This window comes from Euleptes europaea, chromosome 7, assembly GCF_029931775.1.
Source record: "Euleptes europaea isolate rEulEur1 chromosome 7, rEulEur1.hap1, whole genome shotgun sequence".
In the NCBI taxonomy this organism is placed as follows: domain Eukaryota; kingdom Metazoa; phylum Chordata; class Lepidosauria; order Squamata; family Sphaerodactylidae; genus Euleptes; species Euleptes europaea.
The window spans coordinates 15661317-15683826 of record NC_079318.1 but is presented as its reverse complement, the minus strand read 5'-3'; the positions used below and the strand labels follow the sequence as shown (position 1 = coordinate 15683826).

Genomic DNA, 22510 nt, shown 5'->3' with positions numbered 1-22510 from the left:
GAAAAATAACATTAACATTGGCCTTACGTCTTCTACCTGCTCCAGACACTGCAGACTCTTCTCCCTACCAGAAGCCAGTAATCAGCCAGTTCTAGTAGACAACCAACTGAGACCATTCCCCAATAATGCAGGCACATATGCAGGACAATCCTAAGGTCTACCCAGAAATGTCCCATACAATTTAATGGGACTTACTCCCAAGTAAGTGTTATAAGAATGCAATTGTGATGTAAGTGATGTATGGCCTACAGTCTCCAAAGGGCACTGGGATCTGACTAGGGAGCCCCTTGAATCCAATGAGATTCTGCAAAGATACATGGGGAATCAAGCTTGCTCAAATGTACTGCAGAACCAGATCCCAAGACTACAGGATTTAAAGCTAATAGCCAATACAGCCTGATTGGCTCCACTGTTTCTCCTTTTGGTTAGTTGGTCTTGCCTTTAATTTCACAAATACAACAAAAACAAACCACAGCACCAAAACTCTTTATTTTCTGTACATCTTCCAAGACTTCCCTTCAAATTAAATACTTACAATTAGGCCTGGTTTTTGGATTCACAGGTCTTCTTGGAAATAATACTTTCATGAGAATAAAATGAAAATAATGTAAAACAGATTGCCTTTTAAGACTATTTATTAGGGGATGGTTCTGATAGACATGTGTTACAGATGACTTGGTTCAGGGGAACTTATGTCATTCAAGTTAAATACAGTCTGAAGAACCTTCTTGCAGCACAGAAATTGCCCTGTGCAAACCTGTCTGCTGATTCAGACTGCCCATATAAAAGCTGGGCTTTATTCTCAGATATCATGGTTAACATTACACTTGGCAGAATCAGGTACTTTTCAAAAGGAACGAGCAATCTGCAGAAAGAACTTGATGTTAGCTTTATCTCTGCACTTGCTTTTTCTCTTACATGGCGGCATCTATTACATTGGTCCATAGTTTATTCATTCCTGACCCATGGGGTGACGTCACATCCTTTTACCGACCTTGGAAGGATGGAAGGCTGAGTCAACCTTGAGCCGGCTACCTGAAACCAACTTCCGCTGGGATCGAACTCAGGACGCGAGCAGAGTTTGGACTGCAGTACTGCAGCTTACCACTCTGCGCCACGGGGCTCCTAGTTCTAGTTACCCCATCTCAAAAGAATATCACACAGCTGGTACAGGTACAGAAGAGGGCAACTAAACTTATCAAGAGATTGGTGAACCTTTCTGATAAAAACAACAACTATAGTTTGGGGATTTAGAAAAAAAATTATGACGGGACACACATGATGTAGCATTGTAAAATTATGAGTGGTGTGGAGAAAGTGAGTAAAGAGACCTCTTTCTCACCATGGTATACAATTAGAATTTGGGGTCACTCAATAAAAATGACAGGCAGATATAGGTAATTACTTCATACAACATGTAATTAACTTATGAAATTCATTGCCGCAACAGGTGGGGATGGCCATCACCATAGATGGCCTTAAAGTGGGCTGAAGATCACAGCAGATACGTCAGTTGATGCCTATTAGCCACGATGGCTAACTGGAACCTTCCATGTCAGAGGAAGCATCCCTCTGGTTATCAGTTGCTGGGGGGAGGGCAACCATTGGGGATGACAGTGGCTTTCATGCCTTGCCTGTGGGCTTTCTGTAGAAATCTGCTTGGCAGCTATGGAGAACAGGCCTCTGGACTAGAGAACCTTTGGTCTTAGCCAGCCACTTTCTTCTTATGAGCCTATTTCATCTTCCCTCTCCTCTTCCATTCCTTCAATTGAGCCAACTAGCCAGGCTCCCTGCCCTGTCTCTTCCATTGGTATAGAAACTGGTAAGTTTTCTCAGATGAACAGGGGAAGAGAACAGGCCATAGGGAAAACTTTGCAAGAGGCCCAGGTAAAGGAAGGTCAGTGTACTGCAGAGAAGCTGGAAAGAAGGGATAGGGAATATTTTCACACAGAACCAAAGATCAGAAGGGGCTGCATAGTAGCTATGAAAAGAGATCCTGAGGAATGATTAATATACATGGCAAAATCATTAGTTTTTGGCTATCTAACAAGAAAAATTCTTCACAACCTTACAACCCACTGCAGCTGGTAGGGGGGCAGGGGATTAAATCTTATAAAAGACTCTTAAAGGATTCCTTGCAGCAAAACACTTTGCCAACAAACAAGTACCAATACGCTTCCCCTATATAAATAAGAATGGGTAAATTATTTCCTACATAGTAAAAGAAGCCAGCCAGACTCCACTGATTACATTAAGCATATTTCCTGTTAGAAAATCTGAATTAATTTATCTGTAAAAAAATAACTCAACACATCTCTAAAAATTAAATCCTTTGACTGCAATAACTATTACCCAACCAAAAACACTCAGCCTGCTTATGAGTCCTATGGAACTATTAAAAACCACATATAAAGCAATTAAGACTGTTCAGAACTAGGATTGCCATCTTTTCCACTGGATCTGCTCTCATGCCTTGAACAGGAGCCTGATAAATAGACACTGGGGAGTGGAAGCTTCTTCCTGCAAGGGGCTATTGCACCCATCTACCTTTGTGCAAATCATTGGTGAGAATTCAAATGGGGGTAGGAAAATGGAAGCAGCTTAACAGATCTGTGCATTTTGGAAAGATTACAAGCAAAGGCAATCTGAGAGACTCAATGGTTTGTATCAAGGCCAGCATCATGTCGTATGCGAGTCTCAAATCATCAGAAAAACCCAAATTCTGCTCCCCCTTCCATTATGCCTTTCCCCAAGAATCTTGGGAGCGGATCACTATAGCTGCGAAGCTCCAAGTGGAGTGGGATTATGAATGCATTGTACAGTTCAGGGTTGTTTCTATGCTGTGATTCCATGATCAAGCCATTCATGGATGGCATTCATATTGGGCACAGAATTCAGCATTCTGGGAATCCCAGCTTTCAGGGTTTTGTTTTAAGTCAAGTTTCCAGTCTTTGAAGATGTGAGAACAAGTTGGGGGCGGGAGGGGGGGAGATGCCAGATGCGATTTCAGGAGCTTAAAGCAAGATGGAGTGAGGGGAGATGTGTTGACTTTCTAATGGTTGGGGACAGGGCATCAGTGCTTCTGTGCTTCTCTCTTTACTACACATTTTTATATGTTGCCATTTCGTCATTTCCCAAGGAACACTGTAGGTAAACTTTGCTATCCGGTGTGAAAATGGCTTTCATGAAATATATTTCGGTTTGCACACACTTACTGGCCAAGTAATTTCCAGTTGAAAAAAAAAACACCCCGGAAAATATTAGAGCAAAGTAAGTTAACAAAACAGGCTCTCTCTTGAAATACCTGCTGTGGCCGTTGACATATAATGGAGAGTTTGTCAGCTAGAAACAGTTTCACTGCATAAAGTTACTTAATGATACCATTATCTTTTCTATCAAATTCTGGCTTTCGATTCAATTTCTGGAGCACTGCCCATTCCACTTTATAGCCACAGAGGACATGCTTTGACTTCAGGAGAGGGGACACTTTCCAATTATATTTTCTCCTTTCCTTAACCAGTAGGGTATCAGCTGAACTTGGACTGAGAATCTTTGGGGAAGATATTGGTAGCCATGGTGAAGGTCATCTGTTGTAGGATGGCTGGATGGCTGGATGGCTGGATGGATGAGAGGTTCCGACATGGCTCCACTCTCAACAGCCCACAGAGCCTCGCTAACTTAGGTTGGCTAGAAGTATTTCCAGGTCCAGCCTGGATCTTTTACTGGGCAACAACTAGTTGGTTTGACTTCCTGCATTTCCTTCTGTGTTTGCCTTTTGCCCTCTCTCCTCCCAGTATTCATCCCTCTGAGACGATTTCAGCTTCAACTCAATCCTTTGAACAGTAAAGACAGACTGACATGCAAAGTATGACGGAGGTGCTTTCAATGCACATTTTCTGCTCTGAAAACAAATGCTTCAGAAAGCAGCCAGTGTGATTTCAAATAATTTCCACTGCACTTTCGAATGTCTCTCTCTCTCCGTCCTACTTGGGAGTAGCCACTCACGCACCCAAACTCTACCCTTTGTTCCCAGTAATGCTGGCCTCCAACTCTATCCAGGAGCCCAGATCTAATCCAGCTGCACATGGCCCGTTGTCTACACAAAGACAGGCAACAGTCCAGCTTATGCCCACATCCTTCCCCGTTAGTACTTTAGGGTTTGAAAGTCAGACTAATCACATATTCTTGAAATGCTCAGTGGGTACATTTTTTATTTATACAACTGTAAACATCATTTAGTGAGGAGCAGCAGATGTACCTCTTGCAAAAGCACACCAGGTCACATCGATGTACACCACAAATCTGTACTCAAATCAGTACAAATATTTTAGGTCAGTAAGTGTATATCTGCACGCCTCATCAGTTCCTTCTCCTCTGGCATTTTTCTCTATATGGTACAGTCATAACCCAGGTCATAGTCAACAAAATGTAACCTCTTCAACACAGTGTTATTTGCAAACCACTCAAAATGTAACCATTTAATTTTAATTCTGGACAATGTTTTAGAAATCAGGTATGGACCTCTGAAAAATCTCCACGGTGCCTACAGTGCTAACAGAGAAGAAATGTGTGTCTTCAAGTATATTTTAGCATTTTTGTTCTTTTTTTTTTCCTTTCTTTTTTTTGCTGCTATTGTTGACAGAATAGTATAAAGTGGTCCAGGAAAAAAAAGTTACGGTCCCTGCTTTAAAAAGAACAGCATGTTATAAGGCAGTCTATAAAAGAAAAGAAAAAAGAAAGTAAAAGAAGGTCAGTCTTTTAATATCCTCGTCAGCTTACATCAGCTATTTTTTTTGCGGCAAACACAGAAGAACCATCACAACAAGCCAAAAGCCACATTTCCCGACATAACACTGAATAGCTCTCGTCCCTTGCTCACTCTGAAAAACCAGCACAATGTCGACTCAAAGAAAAGGAATCCCCGACCAAAGAGCCCCTATCCCACCCCCAACAATGTTTAAAGTTGGTGCCCTCCTTTGGGCATGCAGAGACTGTTCCAGCGGCAGTGCCTTCTTCGCTCTCAGAATCCTTTGCACAGCTCTAGCGGGCCTCCCTGATACTTCCTGGGTTGGCCCTTAAGAGAAGGATTTTCAGTTTCTTCCACTCTCTGGTTCACTGTTTTCATTTCAGGCGCTGAGTCACGTTAGCCAGAGCCACTGCAAAGGCCTGCACTGCTGAAAATGGATACTGAAAGTCCAAAATGTAAGCATTGCCATCAATCCTCCCGAACTGCATGACCTGAAGGACAAGGTAGTGGAAGAGAGTAAGAAAACAAGAGGGTAGAGATAAATGATAAATAAGAAAACAGAAGATAATTGAAAAGTGGCCTCTGTGAATTCTAACATTCTTGATCATGCTGCAAATCATGACATGTTGTGTTTCGTTTCGACATGGTTGCTCTGGTTAGCCCACAAGAACTAACACTTGTTTACTATATTTGCATGGGTTCATATGCCTACACACATTGCGATAGCAAACATCCCCACTGTCTACCGCATCTACATTGAGGTGGGGAAGTCAAAACCCAAGCCCTCCATTATGGAAAAGGATAGCTCTGAGGCCATATACACACAAACCTTTCATGTGCTATGGATTTGAATATCATACAAGGGACCTCTACATATACTGCACTCAATAATTTAGCAGGTGACCCAGATGCTATACAAACAATTACACAAGAAACACATACCTAAAAGCTGTTGCCAGTGTAGCAATACTGGGGTGGTGGGGTTATGGATCAGGCTGTGAGACTGCGTGCTCTCTAGTCTCTCCAAATCCCATCTGTTTTCCCTCCCTCCCCTTTGTCTTAGTTTGCCATAACCCTTGTGAATAAGAATCAGGCATATGAAACTGCTTTGGACCCCCATGAGAGAAAAATGGGAACAGTTCCCACAGCTCCAATATAAGGAATCTTGAGCTTTCTACTTGTTGTCCTACCTGTCTTCCTTCCAGCTCAATCTGGAAGTTTTTTGCAGATTCTTGGGTCACTCGCCCTCCAAAGTCCAGCTGATAGACTTGGGTTGCCTCATTCCACAAGGGTTGCTTATTGGCCATCACATACACAAAGCCCTGGTTTCCTAGTCGTCCATCCTCTTTTTCATTGGCTTTCCGGCACTTAAATTCATCCATTTCACTGGCTGTCCTCAAATTCCTTTTGGTTTTCCACCCCTTTTTACTGCCCTGGCTCTGGTTCATTAGTTCATCCCCACTAATAAACAGCTCAGGTTCACTTTCTGAGCTGTCCTGAAACTCATTCATCTTGTTCAGTTTTTTTGACTTCAGCTGGTCCTTCTGGCTTTTGACTTTCTTCTTTTCCCTGCCCAGCCGAGGGCTGGATATCAGTGTGTTGAAGTCAGTCAGTGTCGTCCGTGCCTCCTTTTTGACTTTACCCTCTGTGATAGCCTGCATGTTCCCTTCCTCCGCTCGGCTATCCAAGCGCTTGCGATTCTTCTTGCCAAATTTGTCTGTCCGCTGAGGAACAGGGCTTTCTGTCAGGGAAAGCACTTCTTGGAAGTTGTCTGTGGTCTCCACCATTACATCCGTACCGACGTGACTTTGAGTCTCTGTGGATGGTGGGGACATCACAGGTTTCTCCACCACCAGTAGTGATTTGGGGGGCAGAGTGCCTTGGGCACTCTGTGCAGCAGGTGGGCATGTGCTGTATGAATTCCATGGATGCAAGGCCATCGGTGGGAGCTGTAAACTCGAGCAAGTGCTATTTCCAGGGTACATGGGGGGCAAGGGACAATAAGAGAGATTCGAAGGGTAACCTGGCTGAAGCACAACTGTTGGCTCCTGTTGTGCAATCTGGGTTGGGGCTAGAGCTTCTTTGGGGGAACAGGGGACCTGCATTCCCTGGAGAGGAGGGAGTGGAGGAGGAACACTGTAACTCCCCACGTAGGATGCTCCGACCCCATAACCCATCTGGAAATTGGCAGTGGGACTGGTTGGAGATTTGGGCGAAACAAATGGCACTCGGGATATATCCAGATGCTGAGTTTGGCCAATGACTAGAGGGGTAGGTTTTACAGGGTTAGGCAAAGTACTCTGAGCTGTCCTTTCCTGAGGAACCCAGATTTCTTCAGTCACCATAGGTTCCCATTGGTAGGGGGGTGGTCTTTTCACTCCGACGCCAGGTTCTGCCATGGCGATAGGGATGTGGCGCATTGATTTCTCCGCAGGGCAGTGCTGGGAAAGAGTCTCGTCCTCCATGAAGGCAGAATTCACATAGTCTGTCCGTTCACGAGAGCTGTCAGGGGGGCTCAGCAAACTGTAAGAGGACTGGGAGGCCAGAGGTGAAGTGCTGACGGAATGTGCAATGACAGAGCTGTGCTGAGAGCTGCTCCCCGTCGTCATGTCTGGCCTCATGCTGCTGATGGCGGAGGTGCCGCTGTTAGTGCTGGCGCTGCCGATATTCCCACCTCCGCTGTTTGGGTTGCTGCCGCCGCCACTATTGCTGCTGCTGCTGCACTGGCTGCAGGTGTAGAGTGCCGTCGGCACCCGCTGCTGGTACTGGGCCGCCACGACGTTGCTCTTCAGTTTCGGTGGGAGCTGCAGGGTGGCTCTTTGGCTGTCGACCAGTTGAGCCATCTTCAGTGCTGCCTCTCGGCTGTTCCTCCGCAGAGTGGCATGGATGAGGCTGTTGTCCAGCCTCTGTGTGATGCCACGCCCTTGAGCTAGCTGGGCTGCAATTTCCGGATAAGGCGGCGGATCCCCTGTTGGGATGGAGTAGCGTGGGACTGTGAGCCTGTTCAGGGTAGCACTGGTGCAGGGCTGCTGAATCTTTTTCTCTGACGAAGTGATCCTTAAAGTAGCAGAACTACCAGGCCCTTGCAGGGTGTACGAGTTCTGGGCGCACAGTATTCGCGTCCGAGGTCGGCACACCTCCTCGACGTTCCCACTGCTATCGAAGGTGGTTATTCTCTCGTAGCCAAGGGGGGGTTGATAATGCCCTGCTGAATAAAGGGGGAAATCTCCCTTTTTCAAACAGAGGTCTACGGGAGGCTGCGGGGGTATAGGAGGAGGAGGAGGTGCTGTGGTCGGAGCTGCTGGTATGGTCCCAGGGTACGGTGGGGGTGGGTTCATTTTGTTCATCTGAATTTCTTGAGCAGTGCTGAAGATGTTAGCTTCTCCCTCAGACACCTGCTGAACAGGACGCAGCGTTTTTGCTTTCTGGAGGTGTTCGTGGTCTCTGTCCCCATCTCTGTGGTCCACTATTGCCATCTGGATGGCACTCTGGGGTGGCAGGGATAACTGTGGGGGTGCCTGAATGATGCGCCCCATTTCCACTCCTCCAAAGATGACTTGGCCTGGGTTGGAGTATCTACTTGGAATTGGGTAATGGACTGCATTCTCGGTTGCATGCTCTGCTGCCGCCACCGCTGTCGTCTGATTGGCGAGGACATCCAACTGCACATTTTGATTGGCCAACAAAGACTGAACCAGCCCTATGCTCTGAGTTGGTGACATTGCTTGTGCAGAACTGTGAATCGGAGCGATCGGGATGTTTACGGTGCAAGGTGGGTTGTTCTCAGGAACTCCAGATGCTCCGGTCACTGTAGAAAGTACAATGACAAAAACACACAGTACTATAGTTTTCAACCACAAACAATATTATTAGCTTCATTCTTTTCTCCTCTATGGCAAACGTATTACATGTTAAGGTATTTCGGAAATTTGTTGATCCACCATTTAGGCCAATATTGTTTATTTAGCATTTGATCTCGTTCTAAGGACCGATGAACACAAAATTGTGGCCCCCCCTGCTACCTGTGGCTAGCAAATCGGAAGCCAGGCTCCTCTGCAAAGTCTTTGCCCTCCTTAGAAGTAATCCCACCTCCACGCCACCTCCTGCTGTTAAACTTCACCTGGTAAATCATCTTCATCTTCACTGAAAACATTGGAGTTGAAAACAGGCAGATTTATATAGTCCATAGAAATCTTCCGTACTTCTGGAAGATATATGGTCATCTGCCTGGGCTGGAGGTGCAGCAAGCTGGTTTTATAGATAACTGCAGAAAAGATTTTAAAAAGGGAAGAGAGACAATATTTATTATGCAGGAAAGATAAAAGGAGGTCCAACATTACCAAAGGAACCAACCAATTAGGGTTCCTTTAAAGATGACAAACCCCCCTACACAGAATACACTTCCTTGCAGAAAGTAGTGCTCAATATTTGCATGGCTACATGTAAAGTTCAGGGACAAATGTATTTTATTGCATGCAAATGAAATGAAATGAAATGTTTAATACGGTCCCAGACCAACAATAAAACTTTTACATAATAAAACAGTAGCTATATACATCAATACATCAATAAATATATAATCAAACATTCGTAGGGGAACTATTAAAAACAAAATGAAGTGTATATGTGCAAACAAATTAACGAAGGTATTTTCTTCCAGATTTGTTTGTTTTTGTTTCAAATTGGGCAGATTGTCTCCAGAGACAAATCAGTTATGTGTGTATGGATTCAATCTATTGGAAAATTGTTATGACACTGACTAAGAAAATCATCAGAAAGCACATGAGACTGCCCCACTGCTGAAGTTAAGCAAGTCTGGCCCTGGAAGCTGCTAGGATGGGAGACTGCTTAGGAATTGTATTTATTTAATAAACTTATATCCCACAATCCTAACCCATATGGGTTCACAAGGCACTTCCTAAATCACCAAGAACAATAAATAATACAATATTTGAGTATGGGGGGACTATGGGATTGGATCCACTGGAGTTTTTCAGAAGACACAAGAATTTCTTTCTGTGGAACACAACTGTCTTGCCTCCCCCTTCTTGTGGCAGCCTAAAATGCCCCTCTGAAATTATGTTCCTGGGGGACAGAGGTCATGTGTCCCCTCGAAACAGTGTTTGGGGGGCATATCTGATTGCTGCAAGAGGAGGGAGGTGAGAAAATCAAGCTCCACAGACAGAAATCTTTGCATCTACAGAAAAAAACTCAGGTGAACCCAACCCACAGTGTCTAAAATGAACAAATAATCAATACCAGGCTCTATTGAAATCAAAAGGCTATTCTTTACATGGGGAAGCTATCAGGAGTTGACCGCCCTATTGATGTGGTGAAGAAGTCCTGTGGATAGTCTGAGATACCATATCCTGGAAAACCTTTACATGAATTTGAATGAACTTTTCAAAGGAGTTCACAAGGTAACTCATCACAAAAAATAATAGCAGGGAAAGTCTGGTCACATTGGCATAATCCTATAAAGGAAGATTCTGGGAGTTCCTTTACCATCAATAAATGTCAACAGGTGTCAGGTGATGGAGAGGAAAGAATGCTACATCTTCAACAGATCTTGCCAGTGCAAACTTTTTCAGGCAGTCATGCAGGCTAGAAACATTCCTTTAAAACTGCAATTCTTTATTTCCTGTTCCCATATCAGAATGAAATGCAGAGTTTAGATTGTTATTAGTGTTCAAAAAGTCTGCATGCTTGTTTCTAGTCAGGAAAGAACTGAAATGAAGAGAAACTTTAGGTTTAATTTTTACCTGCTCCAAGATTTGTTGGTAGGAAAGCAGCCAAGCCCACAATTTTGAATTTGGTTCCCCAGATATTTGATGTGACCTGAGCAAGGTAATTGTGCTGTAAACAAAAGAAAACAGGAAGGTGGGATAAATAATAGCCATTTATATAGCTTTATAGCATTTTAGAGTATTCAAAGAGCCTCACATATATTATTTTAGGAAGCAACATCATAAGGTTGGTTAGTACTATTATCCATCTATTGCAGAAGTTGACATTACTGAGAGAAAGAGGCTTGCCTTAGGTTCCCCCCTCCCCGTGAGTTCACAGCAGCTGTTGAGATTTGACTCACAAACTTCATAAGAACATAAGAACATAAGCAAAGCCCTGCTGGATCAGACCAAGGCCCATCAAGTCCAGCAGTCTGTTCACACAGTGGCCACCAGGTGCCTCTAGGAAGCCCACAAACAAGACTACTGCAGCAGCATCGTCTTGCCTGTGTTCCACAGCACCTAATGTAACAGGTAAACTTCCTGGTTTGCAGCTCAAGCTCATAACCATTAGGCTACACTATGGCTTAACTCCTTTGGTTAATACAGCCTTTTTGCAGTACTCTGTCATGACTGCTGGCCAGTATGAAAACATCGTTATATGACATCAATATAATGGGCATGACTGTCACCTGAGCGTGTGTTGGGCAAGACAGCTTCTGTAATTGAGAGCAACAGAAAGAGAAACTTAAGGAAGATGTATGTGTGTGTTCAGCTAGCTCAGTGCGTACCCACCTGTGGCTTCACTTGTGCATACAGCACTGGCTTAGATCAAACAGCTGAGATTGCTGAAACTCTTGCATCCTTTCTAGCATCGGGGCCACCTTGGGTGTCCTACTTTTTGCCACTGTTCACCTAGATGGAGTTTTCCCCCCCTGAGAAATGTCATCAGTTACAGCAGTGGTTCCCAAAGTGGCCAGTACCACCCCCTGGGGGGCAGTGGGATTACCTAGGGGGGCACTAAGAGGCAAGGGGGCAGCAGGGGGGCACTAGAGGTGGGCCCCTTCAACTGTGTTGTTCACTAATTTACGATAGATCAAGCTATGGCACCATGCTGGCAAATCTGATGGAAACTCTCTGAATTTTTTTCCAGATTTGAAGAGCTGGTACCACTGGATCAAGTTCATCAGGGTTTTTTTTTAAATAAATTGCAACTAAAAAGTTTTAATTCTATTTTGAATTTATGAGCAATTAATTGTTACGGTTTTGAAATTTTATTGTTATTATCTTCCTTAGTGAGTCATGCAAACCCCTATTTTGAATAATGCTTTTTCTAGGATAGGATAGGGGGTGCTGGGGTTGAGTTTGTGGAGCCAAGGGGGCGGTGGCCTGAAAAGTTTGGGAACCACTGAGTTACAGTAATCTAAACTAACTACGATTAACAGAATTGTTGTTAACATAATACAGTACTGAATATGATGGGGTGTAAAGACCCGCACTGCAAATACCTTATGAATGTGCCATCGGCTCTCAGTCTCACCAACCAATAATGTTCACAATCAATTCAAACTCACTCCATGTTTTTTTAATGCACTGGTTTTGAAAACTGAAAGGAAATATTACAGCACCCTTTGCTCTTAACAGGGTTGGCCCACTTCTGTATTCATAGGGAACACTCTGTTTTTCAGAAAGCCTATACTGACAAATGAAAGCATATTCTGACCTCCTGGTCCGGTTTTATAATAAAGTTGCTATCACCTAGTAGTAAGCATTTTATAGGTATGGAGCACATGTGTCCAGACAGGATGTTATTGACTAGGACAGACTTGAGGGATTAACACACTTCCTGCAAAATCTCTTCTGAGACAGACCAGCAGCAATCTTTTTTCTTGCTGGGATGCCCTAAAATGGATATGAACTAATGTAAGCAATTTTTTTACTGCACTTTGATTAAAATGTAATCATTCTATTAGAGACCATATTACAGACACTACTTCCCTAAATTGCAGTACTGAAGTGATTCATTGATTTGTCCACAACAAAAACTGTGTTCCTTTCCATTGCCGAGGAAGAAAAAAGAGGGGAATAAAACCCAACCTGAAAACAGAAGCTGGGTACCCAAGGTTGGGAAGAAAGAAAGAAAGAAAGAAAGAAAGAAAGAAAGAAAGAAAGAAAGAAAGAAAGAAAGAAAGAAAGAAAGAAAGAAAGAAAGAAAGAAAGAAAGAAAGAAAGAAAGAAAGAAAGAAAGAAAGAAAGAAAGAAAATACATATATATATATATATATATGTGTATATAAATATAATTTATTAGAAGCGCTATGTAAAGGTTAAAAATATTTAAAAACATTAAAATAGCACAATGGCATTTCCTAGGGTTGATATCTGTAACCACATACCAAACGCGTTTCGGCCTATTGGGCCTTCATCAGTGGTTAATTAAAACCCATGTTAAGCCTGCACACGTTTACAGAAATAAATAAATAAATACATATACAAACAGTTCAACCCAACCAGGCATGTGTATAGGTTGTCAAATATATTACCAATTACTCAAACATCTGGTCAGATTGGTTCTAGTTGTAATACTGGTTAGTATATGTTTCTCATATACTATGTGTGCAGGTATCAACCTAGTAGAGTAGTGTAGCTCTATAAGAGGCATTTTATAAACTGAAGCTGGTTGGTAATCTGATAGCAATGAAGTACCTGAGTGATATCTTCCAAAGGAAACTCTCTACGAGTTAAACTTGGTGAACCTATGGAAGGCTTCCTTATTGGTAACCTGGGAGATCTTGATATCTCCTGAGCAGCTCGTGACAACTTTGGAGATTTGCGAGCTTCTATATTAATTCTGCATTGAAAACAAAGATTACAATGATCAGGCAAGCACAAAGACACATTGTCCGTTCCTCTGAACAGATAATGTGGAGCATAAGTGAACAGATGGTGAGAAGAAATAATACAGCATATGGTTTATAATTCAAATTTAGCATAAGGGTTCAGACCAACTTAGTATAAAATGTGAGCTCAAAGAGCAACCCTCAGGCAGATTGGCTTTGCAACTGAAATGACATACATATTGGGTCTATCCCTGATGTTTCTGACAGGATCTCTGCTTTTTAAATATATTTCCCACTACATTAACATTTATGGATCTGTTAGTGTATCCTATGAATTTTAAAAAGCATTTTTAAAAGAATGCAAAACTGTGGAATGAGATTTCTTGGTGGTGTCATAGAGGTAGAGCCAATGAGTACTGTGGGGCATCTGGTTTCTGCTTCCAAATCGCAGAACTGGGGTTACAAATTTGACCTTCGAAAGGAAGGATGTGTTTGCGCTACAACCAGTGAGGGAGCTCTCCGAGTGGTTCCACTACTGAAAAAAAAGTTAAATCTATATTCTCCTTAACAGGGAAACTAACCAAAGATACTTGGCACAATATTTTGAGAGCAGCATTGTCCATACAATTCAGTTCAATAACTGGTTAGTGCTTGTCCTCTAAACAGAATATTCTATCTAATGTATGGATTTTAATGGAATTTGCAAACTAGGTAAGCAATGTTTCATGTTAATAATTGGTGAACAAAGCATGTCTTTCCTGCAGGCTTATCTGCAGATTCATAAACTGAGGATCATAATAGGCTTATGCCCATACAGCAAACCAGAGCATCTGGCTTAAAACCATGCTAAACAGTATCACAGTAACATCCACTGTTTTGAAAGAAGCAGGACACCAATCCTCTAAAATGATGCAGATGGACAGATCTATGAACTTCAGAGGAGCATCACATACTTCATAGTCACCCAGAGCTGGAACAGAATAAAAGGCTATCTAATCCAGTTTCACACAATTCAACATACATAGTCAAGGTCATAGAGTTCCAGAATTAGAGAACAGAAAAATACTTTTAGCAACAACTCAAGTAAGAGAGCCAAGCAGAAGAGGTTAGCAAAGATCTCCCTGCACCACCATCAGATTTGCATTGGGGAAAATTCCTTCCAGATCCCAACTATGCAGTCAGATCCTCAAAAAATGTGACCAACCCACCTCCCCCAGCAGCCAAGTCATCAAAAGGGAAATTTAACAGAACTGATCTCCATGCACTCCAACACAAAGTCCCTGATAGAGGAACTGCTACGATCAAAATGCAATCCATGTGTAAAACCACACCTTAGTTTTCAATGAAGTACAAAAGAAAAAGATACAAATTAAAAAGTTACAGTAGATTGCTATGCTTTTGCGATCACCCAAAATAACAGCACCTAATCAAACCTTGCAAGTGAGGAGGATGAATAAGATGCTGTGGTCAGGAGGTGGTACTTACGCACGCTGGCGAGCTATCACACACAAGCTCCTGCTTATACTGTTCCTTATTCCCCCACCCCTCCAATACCTGCCACTGATTCAAAATTATTTGAAAACGTGAAAGCAAGATAAAGTAGGCAAATTAAGTCATAAAAATTTAAGCAGGCAGCATTATTCTGCTTACAGAACCAGGGATTTTTAGGATGCGTGCATACATACCCACGTGCACACACCCAGGCAAAAGGAGAATTCAAATCCCTACTTAAAAAACTGGCTGGAAGTGGATGGAAAACTTGACAGGTATTGAACTCCATTATATGCTTCTTCAAAATATTTGAAACTATCCAGTGTCAGACACAGGGCACTAACTGCGCAATCCTGAAAAGGGGGTGGGGGAGGACGAAGCTGCTGAGGAGGCGGTGTGACCCCTATGCTGACGTAAGTGCCACTTTTGCCAGCTAAGTAGGCACAGATGCCAGCACAGGGGCACTTATGCTGGTGAGGGGGAGCTGCACGGGAGCGTAAGCCTCGGGTGCCGGCGCTGCCTACTTGGCAGCGTTCTTCCAACACAAGGCCTCACATTGGCGTCAATGGGGTTGTTCCTGAGGGCGGAGCTGACATTAGTCACCTCCCTAACCCCTTTCGGCCCGAGAATGCCTCTTTTTGCTGCCGCGGAGTTACACCTGCAAAAAGGCAGGGGAAGCCCCGTGAAACTCTATGGAGGAGTTTCACAGGGCTTGGGGGGATTTTATTTTCTTTCAGCTTTTGCGCCACAGCAAGCCACTCAGGAGGCAGTGCGGCTACGCCGTCCCCGAGGATAGCATAAGTACCCCCCCACACACACACTTAGAATTGGGCTGCTCAGCTAGATTATCCTAGTTTATGCAAAGGAACTGTTTTAAGCAGATGTACAGCTGACTGAAAATGGGATTTTCTGTTTCAAAATTGGAGCACCTGTGTGCCCCAAGACACCTTGGCAAAACTAATAAACAACAGCCCACTAACACTGAACCCCGGGGAGATTTTTAACATATAAACTTTACCACAGACAAAGTAACATGCCTATCATTACCGGCCAGGATATACAACAGATGAAAATCATGTGAACAGCAAGGGAACCTGCTCAATAAAGGCAAGATATATTTAGCTTTTACAGATGAATACAAATAACAGCTAAATTCAAAATGAGGTAATGTTTCAATTACAGTCCCTAGGGGTGGCTAATACCTTTGCAGCGACGTGACAGTTCTGCAAGTAGTAAAGCATTTACTTTAGCCAAGAAAAAAAATTGACGAAAAAATTGGGACTGTTAGAAAAGTGAAATAACTCGGCGAAACAGGATTATGGGATTATGTCCGCATTATTCCTGTAACCAACTCCTGAGATGAATTCTACAGGCAATATGTTGTGGTGCAAAATGAAAAATTCCCAAGCTGCCAGTTTCCTATGGGCACCATAAGAAATGTTCCCCTTTGTTCTAACTATATGATGCCCTTTGGCCATGACAAAAATACAAACGCTCAAAGAAAAGGAAGATGTGGTTTTTAAAAGGCCAAAATGATTACCTGGGAAGTTTGGGTGATTTGCTAGCTCTAGTGATTTTGGGAGACTTTTTCGCAGCCCAGTCATCACTCAGTTCGATATCGCTGGAATCAGAGCAGTTGCAGCTGTCAATCACGGTGGAAATCAAACTATTTCCATAGATTTCATCTGTCAACAGGCCCCACCAAAAAAAAAAATTTTTTTTTAAAGAACTATTTCAGAAACCAGATCCCAATTACAACTGTCAATCATCTCTAGGTTATCCTACAAGCAGCAGCCAAGATAAAACAGCAGCAGCAGCGAGCACTGGGTATTCTTTGAAACTTATACAGAATCAGCAATAGCCTGAAATAAAGGGAATGGCGCTCAATTATACCACTTGACAGGTCTCTCTCTGAGACATCTCTACAGCTAATTAGAGACCTTTCCATCTTACATCAGAATATTATAATATACTCAAAACTAAAAGGTAAACTGGCAAATCCTTGCTACTTTGACTCTAGTTTAAAATGGCCAACAGGAGGAAAAATAGCACTGATATGGATGCCTATGTGGATCTTGAAATTTTTATAGATTACCAGAACTAAAAATCTCTGAACTTCAGTCCACTGACTTGTTCTGAGCGCAGAGCTCCAGTGTGCAATTCCCAGATCTAGAATCCCTTCCATTTTTATTTCCATACTGAGCTGACCTGTGGGTGTTCTTCAAACATGAAGACTGGCTTCCTTTAGTAAAAACTACAAGATCTGGCAAGAGATCCATATTGAGATATAGCATACTGTACATGAATCTCTAAATCAGAGCACCCAGGTCTGGAATTGGGCATCTTTAAATAGGCATCTGGAACAAGTGTCAGCTGTCCACTGAAAGCTTTGTACCTGCTTTTCCATCTGTCTTAGGATCCATGATGACAAACTCAGGCCGGAGTTTGCTAATTCGGCGTCCTTTCAAAATAGGCACCAGCCCCCCCAAGTACTCCAAATACAGTGTATAGCAAGGCCCTCCGACCTCTGGATCATCTTCTGTTCTCTTCATTGTGCAGTGAAGCCTTTCATTACCGGATGTTGGGTAGCTAACAAAATCTCTCATGTTATTGGGGTCTGGGATAGGAGGCTGCATTAAATACAGGAGGAAACAATGAGAGTCACTTAAGCTGTTCTTCCTCCATGGAAGGCCAGTCCAATGTCACTCTGAATCTTGTACACAGTAAAAAAACAACCTACTGCTTAAGTTACATCAGTTCCGTTTCACAAAGCACATTGCTGCACGCTTTTTACACTGCTGATCACTTTAAAGGATTACAGCAGTAAATAGACCAAGAAAATTTATTGTATATGGCCATTGTGTGTGTGTGCGTGTTAAGTGCCATCAAGTCGCTTCCGACTCATGGCGACCCTATGAATGAAAGTCCTCCAAAATGTCCTATCTTTGGCAGCCTTGCTCAGATCTTGCAAACTGAGGGCCGTGGCTTCCTTTATTGAGTCCGTCCAACTCTTGTTGGGTCTTCCTCTTTTCCTGCTGCCCTCCACTTTTCCTAGCATGACTGTCTTTTTCAGTGACTCTTGTAGTCTCATGATGTGACCAAAATACGATAGCCTCAGTTTAGTCATTTTAGCTTCTAGGGTCAGTTCAGGCTTGATTTGATCTATAACCCACTGATTTGTTTTTTTTGGCAGCCCACGGTATCCGTAACACTCTCCTCCAACAACACATTTCAAAGGAATCTATTTTCTTCCTATCAGCTTTATTCAATGTCCAGCTTTCACACCCATACATAGTAATAGGGAATACGATGGCATGAATTAATCTAGTCTTGGTGGCCAGTGACACATCCTTACACTTCAAAATCTTTTCTAGCTCCTTCATGGCTACCCTTCCTAGTCTCAATTTCCTTCTCAATCTCCATTGGCCATCACAAATAACTAAAACATAGTAATACAACAAACAGTAGTATGTACATACATACAATTGGCTAAAACATGGTAATAAAGTAATATAAATAAAACAAATCAGCAATTAAAATATTATAATAGATACCAGAATGTACTCACTCACTGTTTTAAACTTAATTAATGTCTCCTTCAGAAACCTTAGATCTTATTTTCTTTGCTGCTAGGGCAAACAAAGAAACCCTATGTGTTACGTAAGCATCGATGTCAGACAACAGAAATTTGATTTTATCCTCACCTGAATATACCGCAGTAAACAGAAAATTAAGTTAGCGACATTTTAAATGAGAAACGAGAGATGAATGGGTATGATGCGCCATCAGAACTGCAAAAGGGGTACAAAAGCACCTGGTTTTGCACCATGAGGTTACTCCGCTTGTGGAGACAAAATGACAGGCACATTCATCTCTGCACATGCATTCATGTGGACAACGTAACATGTGAACCACCTGATCATGGATATGTGAGCTTACCATGATTGCAGCAGCTAGAAAAAATGCCACTGCAAACATGTAAAGTGCCATGACTGACTGGTTCATTAATATGCTATCAGGACTACTGAACTATACAAGAAAACATCATTGGTAAACTGATCATCTTCTGTCATATTTTTATTCTGTCCTTCCTCCAAGTATTTTAGGGCCAAATATGATCTTCCTTTAGAACCTTGGATTATGCCGTTCCTCTTATCCTTTATATTAGAAGCTCCTTGATACATTGATCTTGAGCAGCGTAAATCTAATGTTTGAGGGATATGACTGAAACAAATCTTGCCACTGACAATGTAACCTTGGGATCCCTGTCACTTAACAAAGAAGGCATTATGTCAGAGACAGAGGCGTTAGATTTATATGTTGAAAGGGGAGAGATATAATGTGATCGAAGTTCCTCGAAAAAGCGGCATTCCAAGACAGCATGAGCTAATGAATCAATAGAGCCAGAAGAGCAAGGACAGGTCCTGTCTGAGTATGGTATATTCAAAATCCTGCCCTGCATATCCATAGAGGGGTTAGTTTCCTCTTATCTGATCTCGATGCTGATACCGAGAAAATTTATCAGATTGTGAAATATCTAACGCATGTAATGGCTGTAAAATTATCATGACAAAATGGTTCTATTCTGTGCTAAGCTTAAATGGGATCAGGCCATTTTTGTAAAACTGTTTCCTTTGTACAATGTAAATGCTTAAGACTCTGTCAATGAACAATAAAGGTTGATGATGAGTATTTTAGGGTGGCATGTATGGTCCTCCCTAACTCTGGTTTTTCCTCTCAACAACCCTGTGAGATAGGTTAAGATGAGAGAGGGTCCCTGGCTTAAATTTACCCAAGAATTGTCATGTCTGAGTAGGATTTGAACCCAGATCCTCCTAGTCCAACACTCTAACCGTACATCACACTGGCTTACTAGGTATCTGCAGCTATATTACTCTGGGTCATCCTTCAAAGTGGAAATAAAGTCTCTGTGGAAATGAACCTGGAAACTGCTTTATACATGTAAGACACAATAAAATTAATTAGAACTAAACAGTGTAATTCCGTCAGAACTACTCCTCTTTTGTCTGTTGCTCATGACCAGAATTGTCACAATGCACCATTTGTTCCCCTTCAAACGCATCTTTTACCTTGATCGTTGGTGTAAAGGCAGTGGTGAGGTATGAGCAGAGTCGGGGAGGCAGGGTCAGTTTACTTATATCTTTGTCATCCCGCAAGGAGCTGGCAATGGTTTGTTGGCACAGGAGCTGCAAACTGGAGACTCTGTGCTCCACTCTGACCACATATAGCGCAGGACCAGAAGCCATGAGCAGACGTGAGTCCCTGTGGCCCCAGCAGATGGAGATTATGGGACGCTGCAGGAGAGAACCATGGCACAGTACGCGATCAAAGATATGTTCCTCTCAGTTAGTCAGGAAGCAAGAGCCTTTTCTATAGGGCTGAAATCACTGGCTGAATGACTCTAGTCTACGAAACCTTTCTCAAGGGTAATGCCTGCACATACAAGAGGAAGAGTTCTCCTAGAACTATACCACTTCAGACTGTACTACCACCCTCTCAGTTGCTATTGATTCAACTGGATTCGAAAGATTTTCCCCCTTCATAATTTTGCCAACACTTGTCAGTTTTCACTGAACGTTAGCATCACTGCCAATAAGAAATTAAAATCAACTTGCTGAAACCAGAGCTACAAAGAAAATAATGCAACTTACCACAAACTTAAGAAAGCCTGATCCACAGTGCAAGCCTCCCATTGGATACACTGGACTATGTAAGTAACTTTCCTTTTCTTTTTGGTAATCTGAAAGGCTGTATTATGGCCTCTCTTTAAAATAAACTGTACCTGCACAGGTGTCTCCAGGGTGTAGATATGTTCTCCATGAACATTGTAGAATTTGACCAGTGCACTTTTCAGAAAGGAAGCGCCGCTAAGTTCAGCTAGTTGGCTTAGTTTCTCCATGCCTGCCACAGCCAGCAAGTCTCCCTGTGTGCACCACTGAGCCACAACATCTGAAATGACAAAGGAAAGGAGGCTAACTTTGCGGGGTGCAACAGGCCCAGTTTTGCTTTCCTGAGACATCTGATCCAGATGGGAGCCTTTTGTTAAGTAGACCTATACATAAAACGAATACACACGATGAAAGTGGCAACCGAACAGAAGCCCCGTGCCAAATTCTTCCCCTATCTTCCCATAAGGCCCCCTTTGCTTAGTTATCATCAGATCATGAGCTTCCCTGCCACTGCTCTATTGTTTGGTGCAAATGGGCAAACACATAAACCAATATTAGGTCTTCATGTTACAGAAGAATGGAAGGAAGAATGTGACACGTGGCTTCACTTTTAGGTGCCAGCCTCCTGGCAAGTAAAACTCGCCTTGCATCCCAACTGTGAATCAGAATCAGATTTATTAATACGGCAAAGCCATTAAAATATTCATATCAATTACAAAGTAGGATTAAAAGATACAGCATCTAAAAGTATGGGATATATAATTCTTAAATAAATTAGATAAACCTCAGATTAATATAACATTCTCCATTTTAGGTTAAATTGCCAAGCCCCCGCTTTGTCTGACAAATCTTGTATATTGTAGCACAGAATTTAGCTACTTGTTTCATCCTTTGGGCAAACCCGTCCCATAGGAGATTCTTCAACCTCCCTTCCCACGAGCTGTCCTTTGTTAGATTAGGGAGAGGGGAAATTAGTTTAAGTCTTGCTTCCTCATAAAAAGACCATCTGAAGAAAACCTGCGCAACAGACTCGACTTCACCCAACTTACAGGGACACCCCCATTCTGATCTTGATAACCTCTTGAATCTGGCTTCTAGAACAGTAGCTACCAGTATGTTTCAAAAGGACCCCATAGCTGAGCTTTGTGTTTTTACCTGTAGGTGTCACTGCTGCTAATGGAAATCACTGTAGAGGGTACTTTGAGCTTCAAGAGACAGGTGCTGAAATATTCATATCAATGTAATCAAAATTTAAAGCGAAGGAACCGTGTGCGGAGGCAGGCAGGAAGACGACCCCCCTCCTTTCCTACCTTTCAACCCTGAGCGGATGATGGTAGGAGACAAGTCATCAAAGTTGTTCATCAAGCTAATATCCCCTGACGTGAAGCTGACAGTGAGTAGTGGTTTGGTGTTCTGTACCAGGACTGGATATGCAGCTGGGCCATCTGCAAGGGGGAGTGGGGGGGAGAGTGCAAAAAAAAAAAAATCAACAGAAGCCAGGCCTCTAACATCACTAGCTGCTAGTGCGAACAGTTGAGATAATGAGAAAATGGTTTCATACCATGCTACTTCAGTCTCATGAGGTCCATAATTACCTTACCACAAGAGGAATGGACTTCAGTGTTAGGAGAATGTCACAGCCCTACTAACACATTCTCAATGAAACTATGAAGTCCAATGTCACTCACAAGAGACTTCATCCAGACAGCCTCTTACATGTTCTCAATGGGGATTCTCACTTTCTTTCTTAGTCCCGCTCTTCAAAATTCACAGATGTTGCCACATTTTCTTACAAGCCACAGTTCTTTAAAGGAGATGTCCTTTATATGTAGCTCTCCCAACATAATTGCCACTCTTCGCGAGATTGCTCCCATGGTGGGAGCCATGGCTCAGTGGTAGAGCATCTGCTCGGCATGCAGAAGGTCCCAGGTTCAATCCCCACCATGTCTAGTTAAAGGGACCAGGCAAGTAGGTGATGTGAAAGACCCCTGCCTGAGACCCTGGAGAGCTACTGCT

The 22510-nt window shown here is 42.8% G+C and overlaps 1 protein-coding gene across 1 annotated transcript in view; it reads right to left on the bottom strand.

Annotated features, from left to right (window-relative positions):
- Positions 1-4735: 4735 nt before the first annotated feature.
- Positions 4736-22510, bottom strand: part of TULP4 (TUB like protein 4) — a 91902-nt gene continuing 74127 nt past the window's right edge. Inside the window, exons 5-14 of the mRNA XM_056853599.1 lie at positions 21805-21939; positions 20608-20774; positions 19895-20119; positions 17200-17434; positions 16345-16489; positions 13180-13324; positions 10510-10603; positions 8868-9011; positions 5938-8555; positions 4736-5238 (exon numbers count right to left, since the gene is read on the bottom strand). Coding sequence (XP_056709577.1) covers positions 5122-5238; positions 5938-8555; positions 8868-9011; positions 10510-10603; positions 13180-13324; positions 16345-16489; positions 17200-17434; positions 19895-20119; positions 20608-20774; positions 21805-21939 — 4025 coding nt within the window. The 3' untranslated portion in view covers positions 4736-5121. The remainder of the gene's footprint in view (positions 5239-5937; positions 8556-8867; positions 9012-10509; positions 10604-13179; positions 13325-16344; positions 16490-17199; positions 17435-19894; positions 20120-20607; positions 20775-21804; positions 21940-22510) is intronic.